Source organism: Myotis myotis, unplaced genomic scaffold, assembly GCF_014108235.1.
Source record: "Myotis myotis isolate mMyoMyo1 unplaced genomic scaffold, mMyoMyo1.p scaffold_m19_p_24, whole genome shotgun sequence".
NCBI classification, from domain to species: Eukaryota; Metazoa; Chordata; class Mammalia; order Chiroptera; family Vespertilionidae; genus Myotis; species Myotis myotis.
Window position 1 is genome coordinate 60,568 of NW_023416329.1, and position 26,633 is coordinate 87,200.

General features: G+C 58.5%; 1 protein-coding gene across 1 annotated transcript; it reads left to right on the forward strand.

Moving 5' to 3' along the window:
• The first annotated feature begins 1,621 nt into the window (after positions 1–1,621).
• CDHR1 (cadherin related family member 1) lies at positions 1,622–26,220 on the forward strand. Its single transcript, XM_036355896.1, has 19 exons — positions 1,622–1,653; positions 2,264–2,351; positions 2,975–3,071; positions 3,390–3,467; positions 4,279–4,424; positions 5,151–5,201; positions 6,346–6,435; positions 8,207–8,293; positions 9,363–9,479; positions 10,700–10,843; positions 12,283–12,361; positions 14,275–14,375; positions 16,853–17,056; positions 17,522–17,674; positions 20,321–20,485; positions 20,931–20,998; positions 21,494–21,722; positions 22,977–23,234; positions 23,893–26,220. The coding sequence occupies exons 1-19, from the start codon at positions 1,622–1,624 to the stop codon at positions 24,412–24,414; spliced, it is 2,709 nt and encodes a 902-aa protein (XP_036211789.1). The 3' UTR covers positions 24,415–26,220.
• Positions 26,221–26,633: the final 413 nt, after the last annotated feature.

The following is a 26,633-nucleotide window of genomic DNA, read 5'->3' on the forward strand; positions in this document are numbered from 1 at the left end:
GCCCTGGAGGGACCTGCCCTAGAGGGACCTGTCCATAGGGACCTGCTCTAGAGGGACCTGCTCTAGAGGGACCTGCCCTAGAGGGACCTGTCCCAGAGGGACCTGCTCTAGAGGGACCTGCTCTGAGGGAACTGTCCCAGAGGGACCTGCCCTAGAGGGACCTGTCCCAGAGGGACCTGCCCTAGAGGGACCTGTCCCAGAGGGACCTGCTCTAGAGGGACCTGCTCTGAGGGAACTGTCCCAGAGGGACCTGCCCTAGAGGGACCTGTCCCAGAGGGACCTGCTCTAGAGGGACCTGCTCTGAGGGAACTGTCCCAGAGGGACCTGCCCTAGAGGGACCTGTCCCAGAGGGACCTGCCCTAGAGGGACCTGTCCCAGAGGGACCTGCTCTAGAGGGACCTGCTCTGAGGGAACTGTCCCAGAGCGACCTGCCCTAGAGGGACCTGGCCCAGAGGGACCTGCCCTGGAGGGACCTGCCCTAGAGGGACCTGTCCATAGGGACCTGCTCTAGAGGGACCTGCTCTAGAAGGACCTGTCCCAGAGCGACCTGCCCTGGAGGGACCTGCTCTAGAGGGACCTGTCCCAGAGGGACCTGCCCTAGAGGGAACTGTCCCAGAGGGACCTGCTCTAGAGGGACCTGCTCTAGAAGGACCTGTCCCAGAGCGACCCGCCCTGGAGGGACCTGCTCTAGAGGGACCTGTCCCAGAGGGACCTGCCCTAGAGGGAACTGTCCCAGAGGGACCTGCCCTAGAGGGAACTGTCCCAGAGGGACCTGCCCTAGAGGGAACTGTCCCAGAGGGACCTGCTCTAGAGGGACCTGTCCCAGAGGGACCTGCCCTAGAGGGAACTGTCCCAGAGGGACCTGCCCTAGAGGGACCTGTCCCAGAGGGACCTGCCCTAGAGGGAACTGTCCCAGAGGGACCTGCCCTAGAGGGAACTGTCCCAGAGGGACCTGCTCTAGAGGGACCTGCCCTAGAGGGAACTGTCCCAGAGGGACCTGCCCTAGAGGGAACTGTCCCAGAGGGACCTGCTCTAGAGGGACCTGCCCTAGAGGGACCTGTCCCAGAGGGACCTGCTCTAGAGGGAGCTGCTCTGAGGGAACTGTCCCAGAGGGACCTGCCCTAGAGGGACCTGTCCCAGAGCGACCTACCCTGGAGGGACTTGCCCTAGAGGGACCTGTCCCAGAGGGACCTGCCCTAGAGCGACCTGTCCCAGAGCGACCTGCCCTGGAGGGACCTGTCCCAGAGCGACCTGCCCTGGAGGGACCTGTCCCAGAGGGACCTGCCCTAGAGGGACCTGCCCTAGAGGGACCTGTCCCAGAGCGACCTGCTCTAGAGGGACCTGTCCCAGAGGGACCTGCCCTAGTGGGACCTGTCCTAGAGGGACCTGCTCTGTGGGACCTGCTCAAGAGGGACCTGTCCTAAGGGACCTGCTCTAGAGGGACCTGTCCCAGAGGGACCTGCCGATTGTCCTTTCACCACAGGTCGAGTGGGAGACTCAAGGAGAAGGAACTCCCATTGTGCAGGTGGTCAGCCTGGGGGACCGGTGACCTGGAGCCTGAGCAGGGTCTGTCTGGATGGGCAAGCTCAGGTCCCACAGCAGGGAGTCCTTCCTTCCAGCTATGACAGAGGAAGCCATCAGGCCCTCTTTACTGTAAGGCCAGAATCAGGCCGTGGTGAGGCCTCCACAAAGAGCTGTTTCCCAGGTCTTGGGGCCTGAGGGTGACTGCTCTGTCCATGCTCCCCAGACCCCTCTGGTTGTGGCATTGAAGGTCCCACATCCGAAAACACCCTCAGTCCCAGGCAAGCTCAGATGGCTAGTCACTCTAGCAGATGTGAGCCTGTGCGATCAAGGGCTTGATCTCTGTAAGAAGACAATATAAACTGCAAATATAAAACTAGTGCTGTGGAAGGGATGTGTGAGCTAGGGGCTCAGCTGAAGACAGCAGCTTCAGTCTTCTCTGCCGTAGGAAGAGCTTCGGCTGTTTTTGAACCTGGCTCTGGGCCTCACTGGCTGTGTGAGCCTCGGCAAGTGACTTACCCTCTCTGTGCTCTAACTTCTCCCTTTCTACAGCAGGGACAGGCATACCAGGAGAGGCTGTGCTGGTCACATGAGATGATGGAGTGACAGTGACAGGCTGGGTGGGCCCCTTCTTTGTCCCTCTCCAGTGCACGTCTGTTGACTGAATGGATGGAGGGGAGAGAAGCCACTTGGTGAGGGGATGGGCCAGGACACCAGCGGGCTCTTCTCGGCCCACTGACAGGGCACTTGTCCGGGAGATCCTGGCCCTGCTTCCAGGCACTGGGGCCCTGCAGAAGGCGGCAGTCCTCGTCGGGAGACACGAAGCTGCCGTATGTCTGTGCAATTTAAAGTGCACCTTCCGGCCCAGGGCCACGCCCACGGGGCTCAGGAGGAGTGAGGATGAGTATGAAACTGCCAAGCTGTCTGGGACCCGATGCACCTTCCCGGCCCCCATCCCGGGCTCTCAGACGGAAGGGCTGGAGTGGCTGCTTCTCCCTGGTGCTCAGAGGACTGGTGATGAGGCCTCAGGAGAGCGGGCCTAGCTGGGGGCGCAGGGCGGGCAGGAGGGGAGACCCCAGAGGCAGCCCACAGCCCCCACCCTCTGCTCTTCCCCAACGCACACCTCCTCTGGGTCTTTCGGTCTCACCCGCAGCCTCGGGGACACTCCCCGGACCCACACGGCTGGCCTGGCCCTCCTGCCTCCTGGGGAGGGAGCGGGAGGCTGGGCTCCAGCGCCCGCTCCTGGCGGCCGGGAAGCGCTGAGCGGGGCCTCCCGCGGGCCCCGGGGCGTGGGGACCGGGAGCCAGGTTTCCCGGGCTCCTCAGGCCCCGCAGCGCGTCTGTCCCCCGGAGGCCGGCGGGCTCGGACCCAGCGCTGCCTTCGTCCCGCCCCCCGCCCCCCGCCCCCCGCCCCCCGCCCCGCCGCTGCGGCCCCGCGCTAATCGGCCTCCCAGCCGGTCACCGCGCAGCGCCCCGCTCCCGCCCGCACCTCTGCTCGTCGCGGGGACATGCGGGCCGCCCTGGCCCTGGCGCTGCTGCGCCTCTGCCTCGGTGAGCGGACGGGAGGGGGCGCGGCCCGGCGGGGACCCCAGCTGCCCGCCGCTTCAGGGCGGGGGTGGGGTGGGGGGGGCGGGGAGAGAGGGCGCAGAGGGCGCCAGGCCCCGTCTGGCTCGGCTCCCAGCCCATTGGGGGGTTTATGTGGCCACTGCCTGAATTCGCGCGCCCCAGAGTCTGTGTCCCTGACAAGCAGACGGGGTGTGGCGAGGAGACCCCCAGCGGGTCCCCCGGTGCCAGGGGTGGGTCAAACCCCGAGGGGGGCAAAGGTGTCCCCTGCTGCCTGGGAGCCACCTGCTCCGTGTTTTCTTCCAGCTAAGGTCAACTTCGCCCCCCACTTCTTCGACAACGGAAACCTGGGCCTGTTCAGCCTCCCGGAGGACACCCCTGTCGGTGAGGAGCCCCCGGCCACGGGGCCTCAGGAGGGGTGGCCCTCCTTCCCCGGACATGGCACCCACCAGGAGCCAGTCCTCCAAGCCTGTGGGGACAGGTGCCAGCTGCCCGGCTCCGGCGCTGACTGTGCCCTGAGTTCCCAGGGCTCTTGCTGAGCTCAAGGCTGCCCTGGGGGCCTGAGCCGGGGTCCGGGAGACGACGGGCACAGACAGACTGGCCCATGATGGTCTCTGCTGGGCCCAGCTGTCCAGGGCCCACTGGCGTGACCTTGAGCACCTGTGCTGACTCCCAGGTCGCAGATCTTTAGGCTTTAAAATGGCCCAAGAGCACCCACCTGCCTGGGCTACACAGAGAGGAGAGGAGGAGGGAGCCTGGCACGTCCTCCCTCGAGTCTGGGCTGGGAAGCCTGAGCAAAAGGACAGCAGAGTGCAAGCCACCTGCTCGCAGGCCCCGAGGAGTGACCTGGGCCTGGGGGCTCTGCTGCTGAGAGCCACTCCTGCCTGAATGGTGCACCACCCCCTCCCCCACCCCACCCCACCCCCACCCTCAGTCTGGGTTCTTGTCTCCAGGCAAGCGGCTGGCCTGGAGCCGCTCAGCCATCTGATAGGAGAGTGGCTGGTGCTCCACCTTCTTCCTCACATCACAGTGGGAAGCAGCCGCGGGGAGGCCGCAGCCCTGCCGCCCAGGCTGGGCCTTTGCTCTGAATCGCATATTCACTGCGTAAACGTAAACGGGGATCCTTGTTCTGAGCTGCTGCCACTGTTAAGAAAAGTTGGGCACTAGATTCCAGGCCTCCTGTGTCGCCTTCCAGGCTCTCACGTGTACACTCTGAATGGGACAGACCCTGAGGGCGAGCCTGTGTCCTACCACATCAGCTTTGACCCCAGCACTAGAAGCGTCTTTTCTGTTGACCCCAATTTTGGTAACATCACCCTGATCGAAGAGCTGGACCGAGAGGTATGGGGAGGTGTGTGGGTGCAGCCTGTTGGCATGGAGACCAGCATCTGTGGTGAAAGGCCCCCCGAGATGGTCCTTGGAGAGGTCCTATAAGCCACAAAAACTCAGGCTGACCAGGACTGGTTGCATGGTCTAGGGGTGGGTCTGAGTTTGGTAGAACTCTACCCTCTGTACCCTCGAACCTGCAGTGACAGGGCAGGGCCTCCACACCAGCTGGCGGGCCTGGCTGTCATCCACAGAACCTGACCTGTCCGTGGGCTCCTGCCAGCTCAGGTCGGATGCAGCCACCACCAGCCCTGGGCCAGGGAGAGAGAGAAACCTCAACACCCTTCCCCCCTGAAGTCCCACTGAGTCTTGGGGAGTGTGAGACACCACAGACCTGGCCCTCTGCAGCCTGTGGGCTGGGGAGAGGCTTGGGGGAGGCCAGTGGAGTGAAAGGAAAGGGAGAAAGGAATAAAACCTTCTTCCTGGGACCCGGCACTGCGTCTCCCCTGGGACCCGGCAGTGTGTCTCGGCGCTCTAGCTGGGGAACGTTTTCTGCTGGCTCCTCGGCAGTCCCTCTGGGTTAGGAGAACCCGTGTGCAGAGCCCTGAAAGAAAGTGTGGCCAGAGGCAACTTTGGGACACCCAGCCCTGCTCCAGCCTCTCTCAGGGGAGCAGGGAGGGCCCCCCAGTCTCGGCCTCTAGGGTGTGTATCTTCTGGACACTCAGTCCTTGTGCTTCGCAGAGGGAGGATGAGATCGAAGCCATCATCAGCATTTCTGACGGCCTGAACCTGGTGAGCAGACACGGGGGCCAGCTCCTGGCAGCCCGCAGCCTGGGCCTGAGCAGTTTCCCCTTCCCACCTCCCAGAGGGGGGACTCCCTGCAGTCCTGCCCCGTGTGCCCCCAGGAGTGGCTGTAGGAGAGGCTGCAGGGAGGGAGGCCGGTGGGAAGGGGCAGGGAGGGAGAGAGCCAGGCTCTTCAGTGTCTCCTGGAGCCTTTCCCATCTGCCTCCTCCACCTGTTCTTGGCTCTGCCACCTGTCACCCACGCAGAATTCCTGGGCCCCCGAACCCGCTTCTCCTTTCCTCCTTCCCCACAGCCACACTCTCCCAGCCCCCACCACGCTGCTTCCCCCAGTCACAGGGGCTTCCTGCCTGCAGGCTCCCAGCCCCCCCCTCAGAGCTGGGCCAGGGCCATCTAGAACCCAGGCCTGGCCAGGACCTGCTCAAGAGCACTAGCAGCTGCCCCACCCCCAGGAGAAAACCCAAGCTGCAGCCTGGCGTTCAGGGCCTCCCCGTTGGGCACCCTTGGCCTCGTCCCCCCTTCCACATTCTCCCCACCAACATCAGCCACATCTACTGTGTTCTCTGAGCTCACCAGGTCCCTCCTCCTGCGTTGGCATGTGGTGTTCCTTCCCTCTCGTCCTCTCACCTGACACACTGCTGCGGAGCTTACCTCCCCCTCCGCAGCGAGGCGCCCTGCTACCCACCCCCAGGCTGGTTAGATGCCTCTCTGGGCCCCTGACCACAGCCTCCTGCACTGTGCACCCGGCCCTCAGGAGGCACTGACCTGGGCAAGGTGAGCGTGGTGTCCGGGGTCAGGCCTGCACTCGGGCAGCACCCGGCATGCCACTGCCATCACCGAGTGTATCACCACCTTCTTTTACATGCTGGCCTTGGCCCTGCCATCTCATTTTGCAAAATACACACCATCAGAGTGTATCTTCTGCCTCTGAGATAGAACACAGTGCTTGGCACCCAATAGTTGCTTAATAATAATGTTGCATGAATGAATAAAAGAAGGAAGGAAGAAGGGAGGGGGAATAGAGGGAGGGAGGGAGATGGGTAGAGACATATACCTGGGGCACTAGGGGCCACTGTCCCTTTATCACCCAGAAGGCCTCACTGCCCCAATTCCTGTCCCATTTGCCCCTCCCTAGGTGGCAGAGAAAGTCGTGATCCTGGTGACTGATGTCAACGACGAGGCACCCAGGTTCCTCCAGGAGCTGTACACTGTCCAGATTCCTGAGGTGAACTTGGGCCCAAGGCAGGGCCCATGCATTCCTGCCCCAGTCCCTGCCTGCCCTTTGGGGCTGCTGTGGCCTGGCCCAGGGGCCCTGGCACTGAGTCAGGGGCCTCCCATCACTCACTGCCTCTGGGGCCTCCCTCGCACGCCCCCCCCCCCCCCACACACACACTGCCATTCCTCACACATGCATTCCCCACAAAGGACTGTTCGCTTACCATTTTCCAAATCATAATGTATGTTTATTGTGGAAATGTGAAATAAGTAGAAAAGTAAAGAGAAAAGAAGTTTCCATTAACACTAGCCAGAAAATAGACACAATGCATTCGTTTTGGTGGGTTAAGAAAAAACGAACTGTAAGTTTCATCAAATCTGAATAAATATTCACTTATGGGATGTTCCAGATGACTTCTCAACCATTCCTACTGGCAAGGTGGCAAGGCATTTCCTTAGACTTTGTTCTTACACGTTTTTACAAAATTCAGAATCAGTTTTTGATCATTCTACATTTAGATATTTTTATCTTTAGAAAGTTTTGTTAGATAATACAAAATTGCTATTCTCACTCTAAAAAAAAAAAAAAAAGAAAGAAAGAAAAAGTTTCCAGACCAACCCAAGCCCCTCTAGGTTGAGACTGCATTGTTAAATTTTGGTGTATTTCTTTCCAGCTGTTTTTGTGATTATTGGATTTATTTTCTGTGTGTTTTAGGTAATTGGGGCTATACTAAGCATGCTTTCTGTATACTTTTTTTCCATTTAATTCATAAGCATTCCCCCCCTTACTTTTAAAGTTTGCATAATTACCATTTTACTAGTGTCTGTTAAGTGAACATTGCACCATTTATGGAACTGTTCCTTTATGTTTAGACTAGAGGCCTGGTGCACAAAATTTGTGCACTGGGGGGGAGGGGTCACCTTGGCCTGTGCCCTCTTGCAGTCCGGGAGCCCTCGGGGGATGTCCAACTGCCCTGGAGGTGGGAGAGGCTCCTGCCACCACGGCTGCGCTCACCAGCCTGGTTTCTGATGCACTAACCACCAGGGGGCAGCTTCTGCATTGAGTGTCTGCCTCCTGGTAGTCAGTGGGCATCATAGTGACTGGTCATTCTGCCATTCAGTCTATTTGCATATTAGCCTTTTATTATATAGGATATTTAAGATACTTTAAATTTTTTCTGTAAGAAACATCAAATTCTGAACATAACAGTTCTTTTTCTCTATTAGAATAATTTCCTAAAGATACAGACCAAGATTTGGAATTGTTAGGTTGGAGAGTGAATGCCTGAGTGTTGTTGCTTCTTCAGGGTGAGGGAGCTGTGCTTTCCTGATGGGGGTGATGTGGGCGAGGTGTCTCCCTAGACCTGCCACACTCAGACTTTCACATATTTAAGTGTTCGCTTCAGTGGGAGAAAGATATTTTATTTTGGTTTTCAATTGTATGGATTTTATTCCTGGTCATGTTAATTATGCCCATGTTTATTAACCCTTTTCTCAGTTCATATTTAAGCAGTTTATCTCCTTGGAGTCTTAGTTTTCCTCTTTCTCAGAGGCTGTGCTGGGGGCTGGAGTGGGGGTCTGCTTGCTCCTCCCTTTCTCCTCCTTCTCTCCACCCCCCAACCCCCCTGATGTGCCCCTGCCCAGGGCTCCTGGGTTCATCACCCCCTTCCCACCTCTTCTTAGCCCTTCACTCTCCTGACCCACTTTTCCATGACCCTCCGCACCCCAGCTCCCTGGCATCCTGCCCCTGTCCCAGGCCTAACCCCTGTGGCACCCCTCAGGACACACCTGCTGGGAGCAGTATCTTTGAGGTTCGTGCTGTGGACAAGGACACGGGCTCTGGAGGAAGTGTCACCTACTCCCTGCAGGTGAGCAGGGCACACACGTGTGTGTACCAGGGGCTGGGCTGGCGGGGACCAATGGCTGACCCTCCATCACCAGGCCTTAGGTCAGTGCCTCTACTAGTCCCCAAATTGTCAGAAATGACACATCAGATCCTATGGATTCAGTAAATGCAGGGGGCGAACAGACAGGTGAGCACATGAGGGGCTGGGCGGAGGCTGTCTGCCCCAGACTCCCCCCTCCCACCTTACTCTGAGTTGGTTGATCTCCAAGACTCGTAGTTTTCCCCCAAAACCCTTCCCTAGGAGAAGCCTGGGCACTTAGTACCCCCTCACCTGCCCCCCTGCCCCCCCGGAAGAAAGCTCCTGCGCCTGGAGCTGCCAGTAGGAAAGGGCAGAGGGCAGCTCTTGGCTGTGAACCCCAACCTGTCCGTCCGTCCATCCATCCATCTCTCCATGTTGACTCACTTTCTCTTACAATTTTCCAGGCAACACAGCTTGGTGGTTAAACACAGGTTAGAGGGAATCTCTTGGGATCCGCAGGTGCTGGAGAAATCTAACCATTTCCCACTCGCGGGCCTTCCAACATCCCTGATGCTCCCAGCTCACCCCTCGCGTGTGAGGTGGGGAGATGGAAGCACCCTCACTGGCTGCTGTGCGGATTAAATCCTCATAAAGTCCCACAACAGCTCCCAACACGGAGGCCCCTCTCTCAGACGGGATCGTCTCCTGGACCCTCGCCCACCCCAGGCGCTGCCTGGGACTGGCCCCCACGCTCAGCTGGTCGGGTTTGAAGACCCCACCTCTCTAGGGGGGCTCTGTGCTGACACCCCCCCTGCTGGGACCTGCAGGCCAGGTGCACCAGCTGTTGCCCAGATGAGCTAAGGCCTCTGGAAGGGCCCCTCTTGGTTCTGACTGAGGGAGGAGCAGGGGGAACCCAGAGCCCTGTCAAGGGGGACCTGGAGGCGAGAAGGCTGAACTCCCAGCCGAGGCTGGGGTCCCTGGGACCCAGGACAGCGCAGGCCCTTCCTGAAGCAGAGCCGGCACCCTAGGCCTGCCGGTGCCCCCGAGACCAAGCGGACCCTCACCCCTGCAGAACACGCCGGCCACCCAGTTCACTGTGGACCGCCTCAGCGGCGTGCTGCGCCTCCGGGCAGGGTCCGCCCTGGACTACGAGAAGGCCCGGGCCCACTTCGTCACTGTGGTTGCCCAGGTACCAGGGAGGAAGGGGGCATGCAGCCCTTCCCCAGACTTTGCCAGGGAAGCTGCACTCGATGGCAGCGGGGTTCATCCTACAGCAGACCGGCAGTTTGGAGAGCAGGTGTCTGGGTTGGGAAGGGGGCCGGGTGTAGCTGCAATGTCTGCTGAGTGGACTCCACACAGACATGGACGTATGCTCCAGGGCTGCTGGAGGCTGTGGGCTGTCGTGCTGTCCCCTCTGGGGGACAGACAGGCCAGGTCCCCTCCATAGGCCTGGAGACTCACATCTCCCCCCCTCCCAGGCCTGCACCCCCCTCAGGCCTTCTCAACCCCAGGCTGACCCCCCAGGCCCACTCACCCCCCCAGGCTCATCCCCCCAGGCTCACCTCCCAGGCTCACCTCCCAGGCCCATTCACCCCCCAGGCCTGCTCACCCCCAAGCTCACCTCCCAGGCCTGCTCACCCCCCAGGCCCGCTCACCCCCAGGCCCCCTCACCTCCCAGGCCTGCTCACCCCCCAGGCCTGCTCACCCCCAAGCTCACCTTCCAGGCCTGCTCACCCCCCAGGCCTTCTCACCAGCAAGCTCACCTTCCAGGCCTGCTCACCCCCAGGCTCACCCCCCAGGCCTGCTCACCCCCAGGCTCACCTCCCAGGCCTGCTCACCTGGCCTTCCTCTGTGTGACCAGTTACCTCTTGGGGCCTCGGTGTCCTGTCAGCCTGTCCCTGAGGCCTCAGTCCTCATGTCCAATGTGTGGTGTGGGGCCTGCAGCTCCGCAGGGGCTCAGAGCAGCTGCTTTTCCCCAGGGACGACCGGCCTCCCAGGCCCTGCACTCAGGTCCCCAGGAAGGCCCCCCGCCCGCCCCTGCCGGGTATGAGAGCAGGTCACTCCGTCAGCTGGGCTCTCCCCCCAGCAGGGCCCAGTCAGACTCTAGTGGGTCCAGGAGGGGCTGAGGGTGGTTCCTGGCTGGAGGGGGTGTGTGACTCCCTCCTTTGCCACTGTCCAACGTGACCTCCCTGGAGAGAGAACTCTTTTGAGAGCCAGACACAGCCAAGCCTCAGGCATCGTCTCATCCCCAGCACTCTCCGAGAGAGGGACTATCTTGGGGGCGGGGGGGGGGGGGGGGCAGGAGCAAACAGCACTCAGAGGGCAGCTCCCCCACGCCAGAGGCAGGAACCCATGCCACCGAGTCTGTCAGCCCGGAGCCCAGCCTCTCTGCTCCCGGTTCCTCCCCAGGACGGCGGCGGGCAGCTGAGGGGTGCAGCTGCGGTGTTCTCGGCCACCACCACGGTCACGGTCAGTGTGGAGGACGTACAGGATGTGGGCCCCGTGTTTGTGGGCACTCCCTTCCGCGGCTGCGTGTACGAGGACACCATTCCAGTGGGTGACTGCCTCCCCCTCTTGGTCCCCCCCATCCCCCCACCCCCCACTCTGCTCCTGAGGCCCTGGGTCCTGTGGAGGCACTGAGCTCCCCCCGGGCCTCGCAGGCTCAGGGCAACAGGTGTGTTTGCCTCTGGAAGCCTAAGGGGAGGAAGCAGGTGCTCCTGTGCGGGCACCAGGGGTGCAAGACTGTGCCAGGCATTCTTCCCTCCCTCACACTCAACTCAGACCCGCCCAGAGGTCGGCCCTGCGAGGCCTGCCAGGAGGCTGGGAGGGAGGTGACAGCCTTGGTTGGGGGTCTTTCCTGCACCTGTGCAGGAGGTGAGGTGCTCCTGTGCCCCCACAGCCCCAGGCCTAGAGCCTGGGCCCCTCAGTTTGCTGCCAAATCACGTGACCCTTGTTGGACATCACACAGGCTCAGCTCCAAGGCCCACCCCAGGCGTCTCCCCACGTGCGGCTCTGATCTCAGTGTTTGGGCTCCTTCTGCCTCTCAGGGGAGGCACCCAAACCCCAGCCTCACAACCGCCCTCCCCGAGCCGTCACCATCCACCCCCCCCCCCCCCCCCCCCGCCCAGCACTGCCTTATCCCTCTGCCTGAAATATGCCCTCGCCCTAAGGCCCTTGCCCCCCTCATATCTGGGTTGAGGGGGGAGCCCCCCTCCCTGCTCCCACGCTATGCACCCCCTCATGGACATGCCCTCCTCCCCAGACCACAGCTCCAGAATTCCAGGGCCGGGGCTTGAGGCCTCCTGTGGGATCGAGCTGCCTGCCCCATCTTCACTTCCCCAGTTTTGGATGATTCTTGACCTTGTAGAGCAACGGAAACCCTTACTGAGGACCATTCCCATGCCAGGCCCAAGCGAAAATGCCCCCCTCCGGCTGGGCGCTGGCAGGAGGGAGGGGGGGAGGGGGGGAAGGGGGGAAGGAGGGAGAAGTGCCAGCCTCCTCCCCACTCCTCCCCGCTGGGACTGGCAGGTGTGGGGGTGTCCTCTGTGCTGCTGAGGAGAGAGCACAGAAGGGGTGCCAGGCCAAGGTCAACAGGGCTTGTCTAGCTGTGCGCCCGGGCCACACCCTCAAACAGCACCCTGATCCTCCCTTTACGTGGGACCCCACTGTGCTGGCCGCTCCCACCAGCCTCCTGCCTCCCCTCTGATACCTCAAAGGCAAAGCATGGGTGAGAAGAGGGGTGAAGCTGGAGGTGGGGACAGGGCTGAGGGCTGAGTGGGGGATGTGGGGAAGGAGGCAAAGTAAGAGACGTGTGGCTGAGAGTCCCTGCAAGGCCAGCGGTCCTGTGAGCTCCCCAGAGAAGAGGGGTCCACAGAGGCTGGAGGCCAGCTCTATCGCTGGGTGAGGCCAGCACCTCCCCTGCCTGATGGGGCAACGTCTGGGGTGGGGCCCCAGCGCCACCCCAGCCTCCAGCCCCTGCTCCTGTTCCCAAGGGCTCTGAGGTGCTGACAGTGGTCGCCATGGATGGAGACAGGGGCAAACCCAACCGCCTTCTCTACAGCCTCGTGAATGGTGAGTCGGGGCACCTTTGGGGACACCACCGTGGCGGCAGCTCTGACCCTGGGCAGCCAGAGCACGTTCCCAGCTCCTGGCGTCCAGTCGCCACGGGCAGAGCCCAGTGCGGAGGGCAGGCTGGCCTCAGTGGGCAGCAGCCCTTGCATGTGGCCTCGGCCCGCCTGGCATTAGGGCCAGTTGCAGGGAGAGAAGCTTTTGGGTGGGGAACTGAGAACAAAGGGTGGGCAGATTCATGTTCCTTTTGTTCCCAGAAAGGGGCCTGGCCCTGAGCCGTCTGCCTGGGGTCAGCCGGCCGGTAGCATGTGGGTTCTTGACTTCATGCAAGAAAGATTTCACAACACAGGCCCAGGCGACTGTGAGGCAACATTTATTAAAGCCGGACGGAAAACCAAGGGTTTCGCATAGAAGACGCAACAGGAGCGCCCGGCTGGGCCGCTGGCTCTCTGGGTGTCAGAGAAAAGGGGGTCTTGGGGTCAGGTGGAGGGGACTAGCCTGGGAGGAGCTGCCACTGCCCATAGTGCCCTGGTTGCAGCCTTGTGGGGTCCCTCAGAGCAGGAGTGCTTGGCTGTGGGGAAGGAGAGGGGGCGGCAATGGCGGCGGCTCCCTGGGGAGAGCGCTGGGTCCTTGGTCTTGGGGGTTATTTCTCTCGCAGGCGGGAATCTGAGGGGAGGCCTGGGGAGGGTTCCAGCAGAACAGTCACCAGTTTCCAGGTGGGCTCCTCCAGGGCTGTGGTGGCCTCCGATGGGTCCGTGCCAGGGCAGGGGTGTCAGGCATCACAGCTGGTCCTGGCGCCGCCCACCTGGTTTGGCGGCTTTTCTGGGCCTGGAGCTGAAATACAGCCGAGGTGTCATCTGTGGGAGATGTTCTCTGCGGGAGGGGCCTGCGGGGACTGCTCTGCCGGGGGCTCAGCCAGGGCCTCGGCGCCCTGCCCCCGCCTGGCTGCGCGGGCCTGCCTCACCCTTACCCTGAGCATATGCTCGACAGGGCGCGGCGACATTCCTTACACTCTTTCAATGCTGTGTTTTTCTAGTACTCTAACAATTTTTGGCCTAGAACATATACTTGGATTAATAAGTTAAATGCATGGTGATATGGCATTTTCCTAGGACTAGCCGTGTATATGGATGGGAAAGCTGAGGCTCAGAGCGCCAGGCAGGCATCCCGAGTTCCCACCAGGTTTGGACCTGAGTCTGTGCTCCTTCTGCAGCAGGCAGCAGCTGAGCAGGTGGGACAGCTCTGGGGGCCACTGAGCCCTCAGGGGCTGGTCCCAGTGGGCAGCCCTCCCTCGGGTCACCACACCTAAGCCTGAGCCCAGCGGCCACGTCCGCAGCTCTCACTCAGACACCCTGCTCCTCCAGCCCCTCCCCGGGATGTATGTGCCTGGATGCACACACCCCCTCAGGCCCTTCCCAGGCCCACAGGCGCGCGACTGCCCACTTCACACCTGCACAACGTGCCATGCTCCCCTCTTTCCTCTCTTCTTGACTCCTCTCCCTCCCCTCCTCCAGTCTCTTTTCTTTCGCTCTCTCCTCTTTTCCTCCCCTCCCCTTCTCTCCTTCTCTTTATCCCTCTGAATCTGTCTTTCGATTTCCAGTGCACAAGCATGCGCATGCGCACACACACGCGCACGCAACGCAGTGCGCGTACACACATGCACACACACACATGCGCGTACACACGTGCACGCGCACACACACAGACACACGCGCACACACACTGTCCCTGAGACAGGCAGGGTGCAAGGCCCTGGGCGCCCAATAGAAGTGAGTTCCAGTCCCCGCGGCCCTTGAGACAGCCCCACTCGGTGGAGGAAACTCTGAGCTTGGCCTAAGGAGCACATGGGACCCTGCCTGGCAAGACTCCTGGGCCCATGCGTGCGGCCAGCACTGCAGGGGCGTCTCCTCCCACAGGGAGTGACGGTGCCTTTGACATTAACGTGACGTCTGGAGCCATCGTGGTCACCCAGAGCCCCGCCCAGCTCCGGAGAGAGGTGTATGAGCTGCACGTCCAGGTACTGGCCTTCCTCGCCCTCTGGCCCCGGAAGGCACCTGAGGCCATGAGCCCTGCCAGGCACTGGAGCCCACTGGGCCTGCCTGGGTTGGGAGGGACGCGGAGGAGGAACAGGGAGGCAGAGCCAGCAGCCGGGCCGATACAGAAGGCCTGCTGGACTGGCAGAAGTGAACCAAGTGCAAATAGGAAGGAGGAGAGTCCACAGAGCATGCGAGGCCCTGGCTGTGAGTGTGGGAGAGCAGAGGAGAGGATGGTGACACCGGGCGTGGCCAGCCGGGACGGGGAGCCGGACCAGGACAGGCACGAGGAGTTTGCTGCGCAGGGAAAGCCAAGTTGAAATATCCCAAATGCAGGCAGGTTTAGGATTTAAGGAGCGTGCACATGAACGGTGGCTGTGAGAGGGAGGGCAGAGATCACCAGAGGATGGCCTGGGAGGAGCCATGGGCGCAGACACAGCTGAGGGGCACCCCCAGCTCAGAGTGAGGAGGGAGCAAGTGAAGGAGCTGCCAGAGGATGGAGGGGACTGCAGAGCAGGCCCTTCGGGGGGAGGGGGGGGGGACACAGAGCTTTCCAGAACGGGAGAGTGCGGAGCGCCTCACCAGTGTGGGGGCAGCGAGTGTCAGGCTGGGATGGCGAGTGGGAGCAGGACATGGAGAGGTGCAGGCGCCAGAGAGAGGAGAGGTAGGAAGTTGCAGGTGGACAGAAGGGTCCTAGGAGGGAAATGTTCGATGGCTAAGACCAGAGCTCATGGAACTAGGGGAAGAGGCTTGAAGGGGCTCACACGGTGTTTGCCACAGGGTTCATGAGGCGCCTGTGGCCTGGGCCCCGCTTGCAGCCTGTACTAGTATCTATTACTGCTTCTCCCCTCCCCCAGCCGCTCCCCCTGGCCCAGGGACCCAGGACAGACCATGGCAGAGCTGGGGTTCGAACCCTCTGGCTGCAAAGGGGGATTCGTGCAGTGAGGTAGAGAGAACACTGACTGCAGAGTCCGACACACCTGCTACTCGGTCGTTGTGACTCCAGGCGCTGCCCCCCTCCCCACCCCCACCTCACCTGGTCAGTGGCTTAGTCACGGCACCGTGTGGTGTCTCCTGTGGCCGTTATAATAGAGCAAACATATCAAACTCAAAGGCTAACACGGGCCAAATAAACAAGGTTTAAGTTTATGTGGCCGCAAAAAAAAGCTTCAATTTTCATAGAACCGTAGGTTTATTTTGACAGAGACATGCTGAATACAAAGGGCTGTAATACTAGTAAATGAGTAATTGTTTACATAAAATAACAGAACATTTTAATAAACATTAATATTTTTTCTTGAACATTAACTTACCAGACACTGAATAACTGCACAAATTAATAAGCGTAACGCAAATAAACCTATTTTTCTTGTTCTCCAAAAGTGAAATATTTCCTGTTGCACACACCCAACAAGTCAGTCCAAGTCTAATGATGTGGCCATCAGCTGCTAAAATATTCGCTGCTAGTGTTAGTGGTGAGAAATGGTGCGCCTTAACATAAGGCACATAAGGGAAATGAATGCAACACAATTGTAGCAATCAGTCATTAGCAAACATTGTAGTTTGTTATTAATAATTGTGTATAACAGGATATTGTAAAAATTAAGTTATGAAATTTTTTAAAAAATATATTTTATTAATTTTTTAGAGAGGAAGGGAGAGGGATAGAGAGTTAGAAACATCGATGAGAGAGAAACATCGATCAGCTGCCTCCTGCACACCCCCCACTGGGGATGTGCCCGCAACCAAGGTACATGCCCTTGACCGGAATCGAACCTGGGACCCTTCAGTCCCCAGGCCAACGCTCTATCCACTGAGCCAAACCAGTTAGGGCTGAAATTTTTATTAAAATGTTTCTTACATACCATTATATTGGCTGGGCCGCAAAAATATTTGTTGTGGGCCGCATGCAGCCCGCGGGCCACGAGTTTGACATGCTTGATGTAGATGATCACAAACCTAGAAGCTTTGAAAAACACATATTCCTTGATCACAGCTTCTGTGGGTCAGGAGTCCAGGCTCAGCTTAGTGGGTCCTCAACTCCAGGCCTCTGGGCCGCCATCTAATCTAATCTCCAGCCCGGACTTGCTCTCACTGGAGGCTCGGAGAGGAGGCCCCTGGGCTCACATGGCTCTGGTCGGATTTCCTTCCTTGTGGGCTGATGGGCTCAGAGATTGGCTGCTTTCTAGCTGTTGGCAGAGGTCGCCCTTAGTCCTGAGACACGGGCTTCTCCGTCGTAGCTGCCTGCTGCCCCGAAGCAGCTGGGAGAGTCTGCCAGCAGACGCTGTTATAACCTCTTGTGATCTAGTCACTGAGTGGTATCTCCTCACCCCCGTCACACCCTACCAGCTGGTGAGTCGCTAGCTAAGGAGAGAGTGAGGGATGACCGCCGCGAGGTGGGGCCATGCAGCCACCTCGGGGTCAGCCTGTCCCAGCACCAGAACACCTGTCCCCATCCCAGGTGACTGAGGTCAGCGCTGCAGGGAGCCCCGCTGCCCAGGCCACGGTCCCCGTCACCATCAGGCTCGTGGACCTCAACAACCACCCACCTACATTCTATGGAGAGAGTGGACCTCAGACCAGGTTCGAGCTGTCCCTGTCCGAGCACCCGCCCCCGGGGGAGATCCTGCGAGGCCTCAAGGTCACTGTCAAAGACTTGGACCAGGTATGTGGCTCTGCCCTCCACCCTGTCTTCCTGAGAATCGCATGGGGCCAGCGCCCCAAACAGGGTCTGCATCAGCCTTCGCTGCTTGTCACAGGGCTTACGGCCACCGTGGGAATGGAACAGGAGAGGGTAACCAAGATAGCGGTGAGAGAGTGGCTAACGAAGACTGATTGGCTAGACATTCATGATCAGTTAAAAAGTTAAAGTCAAACAGAAGCACCGCCTGTCTGCCTGGCCCGGAGGGGTCTGTGAACGTGGCCTGTGGCCTCCTGTGCCAGCGCGGGGTGCGGCCTCGGATCCTTGGGGTCCTCACAGCCTTTAACCCTCCAGACAGGTCGCCTCCCCTTCAGGAAGAAGGAAATCTTGCCTCCAAGGCTGATGTCGGGAGGCTCCTGGCCCAGGGCTGCTGCATGTGAGTTCTGTTCTCATTCACCGTCCTTGTTTCCTCTCCAAACCTCCGCCCAGGGCGCCAATGCCAAGTTCGCCCTGCGGCTGGTGGGGCTGGAGGACGCCTTCCGCGTGGTCCCGCAGACAGCCCTGAAGGAAGCCCAAGTCACAGTCCTCGCAGAGAACTCAGCCGCCATTGACTTTGAGAAGTTCAGAGTGTTAACCTTCCAGGTATGGGAGGCTCTGCGCCATCCCCACGGAGCAGGCAGCCCTGGGTGCATTTCTGAGGCCCCTGTGGCCCCTGCCCCTCCTCGTCCTACTCTCTCTCTCAGTCCCTCTGCCTGGGCTGCTGACTTGGGAGGGAGAAGAAGGTGACATGAGAGCCTCCTCCTGTGGCCACACAGCTTCTCCGAGTCTCAGGCCTGCACAGAGGGCCAAGGGGAGACTGCAGTGGGATGTGCATGTTACTAGGTGGAGAGCCCCGCTGATGTGGCTCAGTGGATAGAGCGTCGGCCTGGGGACTGGAGGATCCCGGGTTTGATTCTGGTCGAGAGCACATGCCTGGGTTGCGGGCTCGATCCCCAGAAGGCATGCAGGCAGCCAATCAATGATTCTCTCACACCATTGATATTTTTATCTTTCTATCCCTCTCCCTTCCTCTCTGAAATCAATAAAAATATATTTAAAAAAATAGGTGGAGAAAGAAACACTACTTGTCACAATGCATCTTCTCATATACATTTGACATCTGTCATCTATTCTGATAAAACTTTAGCAAAACATGAAACATATTCCTTTGTATTTGCAATTATTTAAAACTATAATCATGCCCTAACCAGTTTGGCTCAGTGGCTAGAGCGTCGGCCTGCGGACTGAAAGGTCCCACGTTCGATTCCGGTCAAGGGCATGTACCTTGGTTGCAGTCACATCCCCAGTTGGGGGTGTGCAGGAGGCAGCTGATTGATGTTTCTCTCTCATCGATGTTTCTAACTCTCTATCCCTCTCCCTTCCTCTCTGTAAAAAAATCAATAAAATATATTTAAAAAAAATAAAATAAAACTATAATCATAAACAACACCTATTATACATAAACACGTAAATAATATATATTAATAAAAATAAAAAATACTTTGTTGATATTATTTAAATTATTATAATTACTTATAATTATATATACACATTCAGAGCCAGCATAATTCTTTTTTAAAATATATTTTTATTGATTTCAGAGAGGAAGGAAGAAGGAGAGAGAGACAGAAACATGATGAGTGAGATTCATTGATTGCCTGCCTCCTGCACATCCCACACTGAGGATCGAGTCTACAATCTGGGCATGTGCCCTGACTGGGAATCGAACCATGACCTCCTGGTTCATAGGCCAATGCTCAACCACTGAGCCATGCCGGCCAGGCGAGCCAGCATCATTCTTAAAAGTGGAATTCTAAAAGCATTCTATGAAGCCAGAAACAAAACATGGATGCCTGCTATAACCACTATTCCTGGAATAACATTATTCCTGGATAAAGAAGGGAAATAAGAGGTATAAACATTAGAAAGGAAAAGATAATTTTATCATTTTTTAGGTGATATGATCATTTGTTTAGAAAAACATAAGAGGAATTGAAAAACAGTCAGAAACACAGCAAAGTTGTTAACATGATTGGCTACAAAGTTAACACACACAATTCAGTATTTTCCTACATACAAAAAATAGCAATGGAAACAATAGAATAAAGGTTTTTCTTTCACAAAAACAACTAGCAGAAAAATTTTCTAGGAATTCCTATAACAAGAAATAGGGTACATCTAAATGACAAAAAATGCAAAAATTTAACAGATGAAGAAAACCCTGTTAAAAATGCCAATTCTCCTTAATAAAGAATCCAATGCCACCTCAAGTCTTATCTACAATTTCCTTCAGAGAGGTGGTGAGGGGACTTGACACCATCTGGAGAAATAAATATATAAACACTAGGGGCCCAGTGCATGAATTCGTGCACTTTGAAAGGAACTGTGTGCCTCGAGGCTGCGGTGGGCACAGGGGCGGGTCTCAGCCCATTCTCCATGGCCCTGCCCAGCCCCGATTGCCCCTTGGGAGCAGGGGGAGGTGGAGAAGCCCTCGAGGTGATCAGGGCTGGCTGACGCCATTCACACCCGCTGATGCTGCTGAGTGATTGGGACCAGTGCTGGGCGCGGGCAGTGGGTGCGAGTGCAAGCTGGGCCGCACCAGCAGCAGGTGCAAGCGTCGGTGGGACCGTGGTGTGTGGGAGCAAAGAATTTTCAGTGACCACTAGAGCTGGCCCTGATGACAGTGACCAGCGACCCCGCCTTGATCTGGCACCCCTGCTCACCTGCTCCACCATCCTGCTGCGGCTGCCGCCTGCCATGTTCCGCATTCTGCTGCCTGCTGTCGATGCCCACCATGTTCGGCACATGCCCACCATGTTCCACACGTGCCCCCTGGTGGTCAGCGCATGTCATAGTGACTGGTTGTTCGGTTGTTCCACAGTTCGGTCTATTTGCATATTAGGGTTTTATATATATAGATAGGTGGGAAAACTCAGAAAGAAAGAATGAGGCAGGAATTTGCTCTAACAAATATTATATTATAACATAAAGCACAATAAATTTTAAAATTGGAACTAAAAAGGGATATGCAAATTAGAGGAACAAAAGAAACTGGCAGAAATACCAGTGGGAACTATAAGAAAGCTGGTGGTGCCAGTTGGTGGGGGAGTGATGGAAGCTTTACAGGTGCCCCCTGCAGGTGGCGGCAGGAATAGCGGCCGAGAGTCAGAACTGAGAAGAGGCAGGTGGGCCTGGGCCAGGCTGAGAAGAGGATCAGCACTGACAATCCCTCCCTCTCTCCCTCCCCAGCTCCTGGCGACTGAGGTGGACACGGCCGAGAAATTCAGTGCCACCGCGGATGTGGTGGTCCAGCTGCTGGACTCCAACGACAATGCCCCCCAGTTCACCTCTCCCCACTACGTCGCCAGGGTTCCCGAGGACGCCCCAGGGGGCTCCACCGTGGTGGCCGTCAGGGTGAGTTGGGGACTAGTCCCAGGATGGGATCTGGGTGGGACTCCCAGAAGGAGACCTTATGAAGTCCGACAGGCCCAGGCTGCAGCCTGAGTTGCCGTTCTCAAGAGCCTGCCCTTGGACAGGCCTCCAGCCCTCAGGGAGCCTCCAGGTTTCCTTCTTCACGATGGGCGATAGTCCCAGGACTACAAGGGGACATGAGTGTGAGCCCCAAGCTCAGGCACAGGGCCCGCCTCCTCCCCCTCACTGACGAAGAGGAGGAGGGTACACACCTTGCAGATCTATGCCCTTTGGGACCTCACGTTGGAGACGCCTTGGGCTCTGGGCAGCCTCTGTCAGTTTCCACCCTAGCCGGGCAAACCTCACCCCTACTTTGCCCTTGAAACAACTCCGAGCTGCCACTGTGCCCACACAAGGGGCAGGTGCCGTGGAGCGCTTTCTCTTCCAGGCTGTGGATCTGGACACAGGCCCCTGGGGGGCAGTCACGTATTCCATCTACGGGCCCGGGGCAGACCTGTACGTAGACCCAACCTCAGGCAAGGCCTTGGGCAGGGCCTGGGAGGCTGAGGGCGGACAGGTCTGTGCCAAGTCAGGAGTGAGCGGGGGAGGACAAGACCTGGTTTCGGAGGTGAGCACACAGCAAGGTGTGGAGGGAAGCAGAGACCTGAGGCAAGGTGTGGGGCTGAAGAGGGTAGGCGCCCTGATGGCCGGGAGCTGAGGCCCTGACCTTAGGAGCCGCCAAGTAACTGGCCGGGAGGCTGACAGTGGCAGGAGGGGCATGTCTGCAACTTGGTCCTTCAGTTGGATGTCGGTGGTGGCATAGTGGGTGGACCTGCCTCCCTCAGTGAGACTGCAGGGATAGGGAGCCTTAGAGGAGCTGCATGGCTACAGGCACGCATGTCCGTGTGTGTGTCCATGTGCCCATGTGTGTGTCCACATGTGTCCACATGTGTGCACACATGTGCATAGGCATGTCCTGTGCACACCCTGCCTGTTCTCTGTGCCTGGCAGCTTTCAGGTCCACTCGTCCACGGGGGTCATCTGCACGCAGCCCTGGGCCAGCCTGGATGCCGAGGCCACCGCCAGGTACAGCTTCCATGTAAGAGCAGAGGACACAGGGGGCAGGCATGGCCTGGCCAGGGTGACCGTCTTGCTGCTGGATGTCAATGACCACCCCCCCCAGTTTGGACAGAGCATCCAGGAGAAGACGATGGTGCTGGGGACCCCTGTGAGAATCAAGGTGGGCTTCAGGCAGCTCAGTGCCCCTAAAGCCTTGTTTAGCAGCTGCAAGAGACAGTGTGGCTAAGAATCTATTTTAAAACTAGAGGCCCAGTGCATGAAATTCATGCATGGGGGGGGGGTCCCTCAGCCCAGCCTGTACCCTCTCCAATCCGGGACCCTTCGGAGGATATCCAATTGCCTCTGGCAATCAGGGACCACTGGCTCCTAACCACTCGCCTACCTGTCTGCCTGATCACCCCTAACCCCTCTGCTGCCTGCCTGATCACCCCTAACCACCTCTGCCTGCCTGATTGCCCCCAACTGCTCCCCTGCTGGCCTGATCGCCCCTAACTACCTCTGCCCTGCCCTGCACCTGGGACCCACCCAGGATTCCCTCCTCCAGCTGGTCGCAGGCACCCGGGACCTGGGCTCCCTCCCTCTGGCTGGCCACAGGCACCCAGGACCCAGGCCAGTTTCTCCTGGGCTGGCTGCAGCCTTAGGTGCCCAGGACCGCGGGGTGGGCGGCTTGTCCCTCTTCTGGGCCACAGCCTGGCTGGTCCCCATTCCTCTCTCATGGGCTCATTTGTGCCTGGCTAATCCCTATTCCTCTCTCCCCAGTATTGAGTGTCTGAGCTGTTACAGTGTGATGGTGTGAGGGCGTGATGATGTGAGGGTGTGACGACCATTTGCATATTAGCTCTTTATTATATCGGGTACCATATACTGAGTTCTCACTCTGGGTGAGGGTTTTTAAAGTACCTGCTAGGTCCCTACCCTCACCTCAACCCGGAAATACCCCCAGGAAACAGATGTTATTGCGGCTCCACCAAACAAAGGGTGGAGTCTAAAAACAAACAAACAAAGGCTCCTCCACGGGCTGTGCTGGTGGTGCTGGTCCCACAGCAGGTCTCAAAGCCACGCTTTGCCCCCTGTACAGGCTTCCCCTGAGGAGAAGTGTGGCCTCTGACCCCAAGCCGGGCCTTCAGCTCCCGCCCTCACAGTCTGTCCTCAGACCCACCACCTAGTATCCCAGCTTTTGTTTTTCAACAGCACCTGCTTCCAATAGCTCTGAGCATGATATGGCAGGCACAGGTGGGGGCCCTGGCAGGGCACTGGCTCACAGTGGGGCACACACTCAATTTCTCTCCTGGCTCCAGGCCACTCAGTGGGTCAGGACCTGTCCCATCAGCTCAGCAAGCCCTGTGTGACCGGGCAGCTCAGACGGGACACAGCATTGCCCTGGAAGCCCAGCCGCCCCTCTCCCTGTGCTCAGGCTACAGACCTGGATGCAGAGGCGCCCAACAACCTGGTGGACTACTCCATCATGCACACGGAGCCGGCCAGCGTGTTTGACATCGATGCACGCACAGGAGAGATCCGACTCAAGAGCTCCATCCGCTCCCTGGACGCCCTGCGCAGCATCACACACAACGGGGACTGCACGTGGGCCCTGGAGGTGCAGGCCAAGGACCGCGGCTCCCCATCCTTCAGCACCATGGCCGTCCTCAGGATTGACATCACAGACGCCGAGGTGGGTGTGAAGCTCGGGGGGAAAGGCTTTGAGGGCCTCTCAGGCCTCGCTGCAACATGACCCAGGGAGAGACCATCTCCAGCTGCCTCCAAAAGACTCAATGCTAGGCCGGCTTCTTTGCCATCAAATACACTGGCTTTGGATCAGGTTGAAGTCCTAGTTTCCATACTCACTAATGGTGTGACTCTGGACTTTGCCAGGCCTCCTCTTCCTTTTCTGTAAAATGGGAATAATGCCTCCTTGTCATGGGTGTTGAAAGCAGAAGTGAAATCATTATGTATAGTTCTCAGGTCAGTGTCAGAAAAAAAGTCACTATTTTAGGCGCTCCTGTCACATTTAGGCAGGTGTGGCCCCCATAATCAAAGGTAAATTATATCCTACTCTCTGGGGAACAGAGTCCAGATAATGAGAAGGTCTAGATCTGAGAGAGGGTGTTTGCATCATGCTTCCTCTGGGTGCATTTCCTGGTGAGCTGCATGCATTGTGTGTTGTTCTTTGGGTGCATTTTTCTGGGACGAAGCCCACAGTGCTCATCAGACTCTCAAGGGAGACCTGGTGTCAGTGAATTCAAAACCATTGGACTTCCAGGAGCTCGTGACCCCACTCTGTCCTCCAGGGACCAGCCGGGGCCACTGAGTGAGGTGGCTCTCTCTTTCAGACGCTTCCCCGGAGCCCCATCGACACCTTCCTGATGCAGACCAGAGATGACCCTGCGAAGGCTGTTGGCGTGCTGGCTGGCGCCATGGCCATTACTGTGGCCATCACCGCCCTTGTGTCCGCTGCCACCTTCTGGCGCAGCAAGAAGTCCAACAAGGTCCTGCCAGTGCGGCGTGTGCTTCGCAGGCGGCCCCGCCCTGCCCACATCAAGTGGCTGAAGTGCAGTAGGACCAAGGCTGCAGCCAAGTTCGTTCTCAAAGAGGATCCCCCCAGTGAAAGCTGCAACGGCAGCCTGGGGAGCCCCCCACCCCCCAGAGCCCCAGTGCCCCCTCCTCTACCCAGAGTGGCACCCGGCCCAGGGGCAGCACCCTGGACTGTGCCCACAGTCTCTGGCTCACTCACCTCTCTGCAACCTCAAGGGTCACCCAAACCCAGTGCCTCGGGAAGCCCCATCCAGTCAGCTCTGGTCTCTGAGCTCAGGCAACAGTTTGAGAAGCGTAGAACTGACAAGGTGCACTTTTAGAGTGCAGCCCAGAGCCCCTCGCCCCCACCTTCTCTCCCCCCTGCTCCTTAGGGTCACCCAGTTTTGTATGATGGTGTAACCCCCATATTCAGGGCTCTGGATAACACCGTGGGCAAGGGATTTCCCTGGTTCTGGACGCGATGGGGCAGCACTTCCCATTGCCCTGGCGCTCGCAGCTGCTCTCCGTTCAGCAGAGGCCAGGAATTGACAAGAAGTTGGCTCCCTGTCTCCTACTCACCAGTCCCAGACCCCACAGTCCATGGTTCTCCTAGGGCCTCCGGATCGTCAGGCGAGGAGCAGGGCCTGGCCACCTGTGACAAGGCCATCCAGAACCTGATCCTGAAGTTCCAGCTGAGAACAGGGCAGACAGAGGAGGTCCAGTGCTGGCTGAGGGAGAGCAAATGTGTGGGAAAGGGCAGAGATGCACTGGGAGCACAGTCAGCTGACTGCAAGGCTGTGCTGGGGCTGCTGGGAAGGTGGGGGAAGGGAGGGGCGAAGGTGTTTGGGCAGAGACCGCGGGGCACTCCTGTGCCCACGGAAACCAGGGACACAGGTGTAAAAAGAGCCTTGCAAGAGAGAGAGTGGATGCCCCAGCCAGGGCTTCCCTGAACCCAGAAGTGTTCAAGCTGGAGCCCGAGGCGGGTGGAGGGTCCTAGTGGCCACAGGAAAAGCTTCATGTCCCTCATGAAGGAGCTGCCCCCAGGAGCCGTGAAGAGAGCGGGCAGGTGTCAGGGCTGAGATCTGGGGAGACCTCGCTTCCAGCCGGCTCTTCTCTTCCCTGGTGTAACCGTCTGGAAGCTCAGCCTCTTCCTCGTTTGTGAAATGAAGACAGTGAGTCCCATGGGCCTCACTCAGGTCCAGGGTGGGAATGAAATGAGCAGTGGGGACAGGGCTTCAACAAGTGCAAGCGGCATCCATGGGTTCTCTGCAGGCAGTTCTCGGGGTACAGCTCTTCCAGGAAGTGTCAGGGACCCTTGGCTGCTCTGCCAAGCACCCCAGGAAGAGCTGTGCTGGGCGAGGGTGTTGCCACCGACCAGGCAGCCAGAGCAGGACAGTGGCATTGCCAGATTCCTGCCGCCCCATCACCTCCCGGGGTGGTGGCCCAGCCACCACACGACGCCCGGCAACAGCACAGTGAGTCCAAGCCTCCATCTGTGAGGTGAGAGGCTGCCGGCTCCGGGTCTCCATGGCCCTTTGGGAAGGGACAGGTCTTTGCATGTTGCCCCTCATTAAGAACCTCAAGAATCTGCCTGGCATCTTATTCAAACAGGTGATGTGCACGTGTGGGGTCCTGAGTTCTGAGGAGTTTGGGGCGCTCCTCAGACAGGCCCCTGGCCAGGCTCCTGCAGCCCCTGCCCCCGGAGTAGTGACAGGTGGGCTCTGGGGAGCCAGGGCCCTGACGGACAGATGGTCCTCTGCAGAGTGTCAGGAGGCAATGGGCCCAGGTTGTCTCCCAGGGAGCACAGCAGCCTCCCAGCTCCCTGCAACCACCCTCTTTGTGAAGGTGAATGCCAGGGACCGGCAGCCACGCCTCTGGCTCCTGCTGAGGTTCCTGCTAGTTACTCCAGAGACCACAGCTGAGTGCCTCCGGCCTCCTGGCTCCTCTGGTGGATGGATCCACCCTTCACCCCAGGTCTGACTCTGTGGGTAGCTGCAAATTTTTGTCCAAATTACCATGCGGACTCCTCAGACAGCAGCACGCCTTTAGGGAGGAATGGAATCTAATTATCCTCAGCCGAGCCCAGCAAGCAGGAGCCAGGAGACCTGGCATGGGCGTGGGGACCCGAGGGCGCTGCTGCCCTGGGACAGTGGTCATGAAGGCCTCTGGGCTGCGGACTCTGGGAGAGACAGCTCAGAAACTCTTTTAAAAAATATATTGTTATTGATTTCAGAGAGGAAGGGACAGGGAGAGAGAGAGCATCATCAATGATGAGAGAGAATCATCGATCAGCTGCCTCCTGCATGCCCCACACTGGGGATCAAGCCCACAACCCGGGCATGTGCCCCTACCGGGAATCGAACTGTGACCTCCTGGTTCATAGGTTGACGTTCAACCACTGAGCCACACCGGCGGGGCCAGTCCAGAAATGTGAACCAAGGCAGAGCCAGTCTTGAAAACTGGGCATGGTGGCAGCTCTTGCCCTGGGGAGAAGGGAAGTGCCCAATTGCCAGCATGAGCCACCCTGACAAAGAGAAGGATGGCACCAAGCACTGGGCAC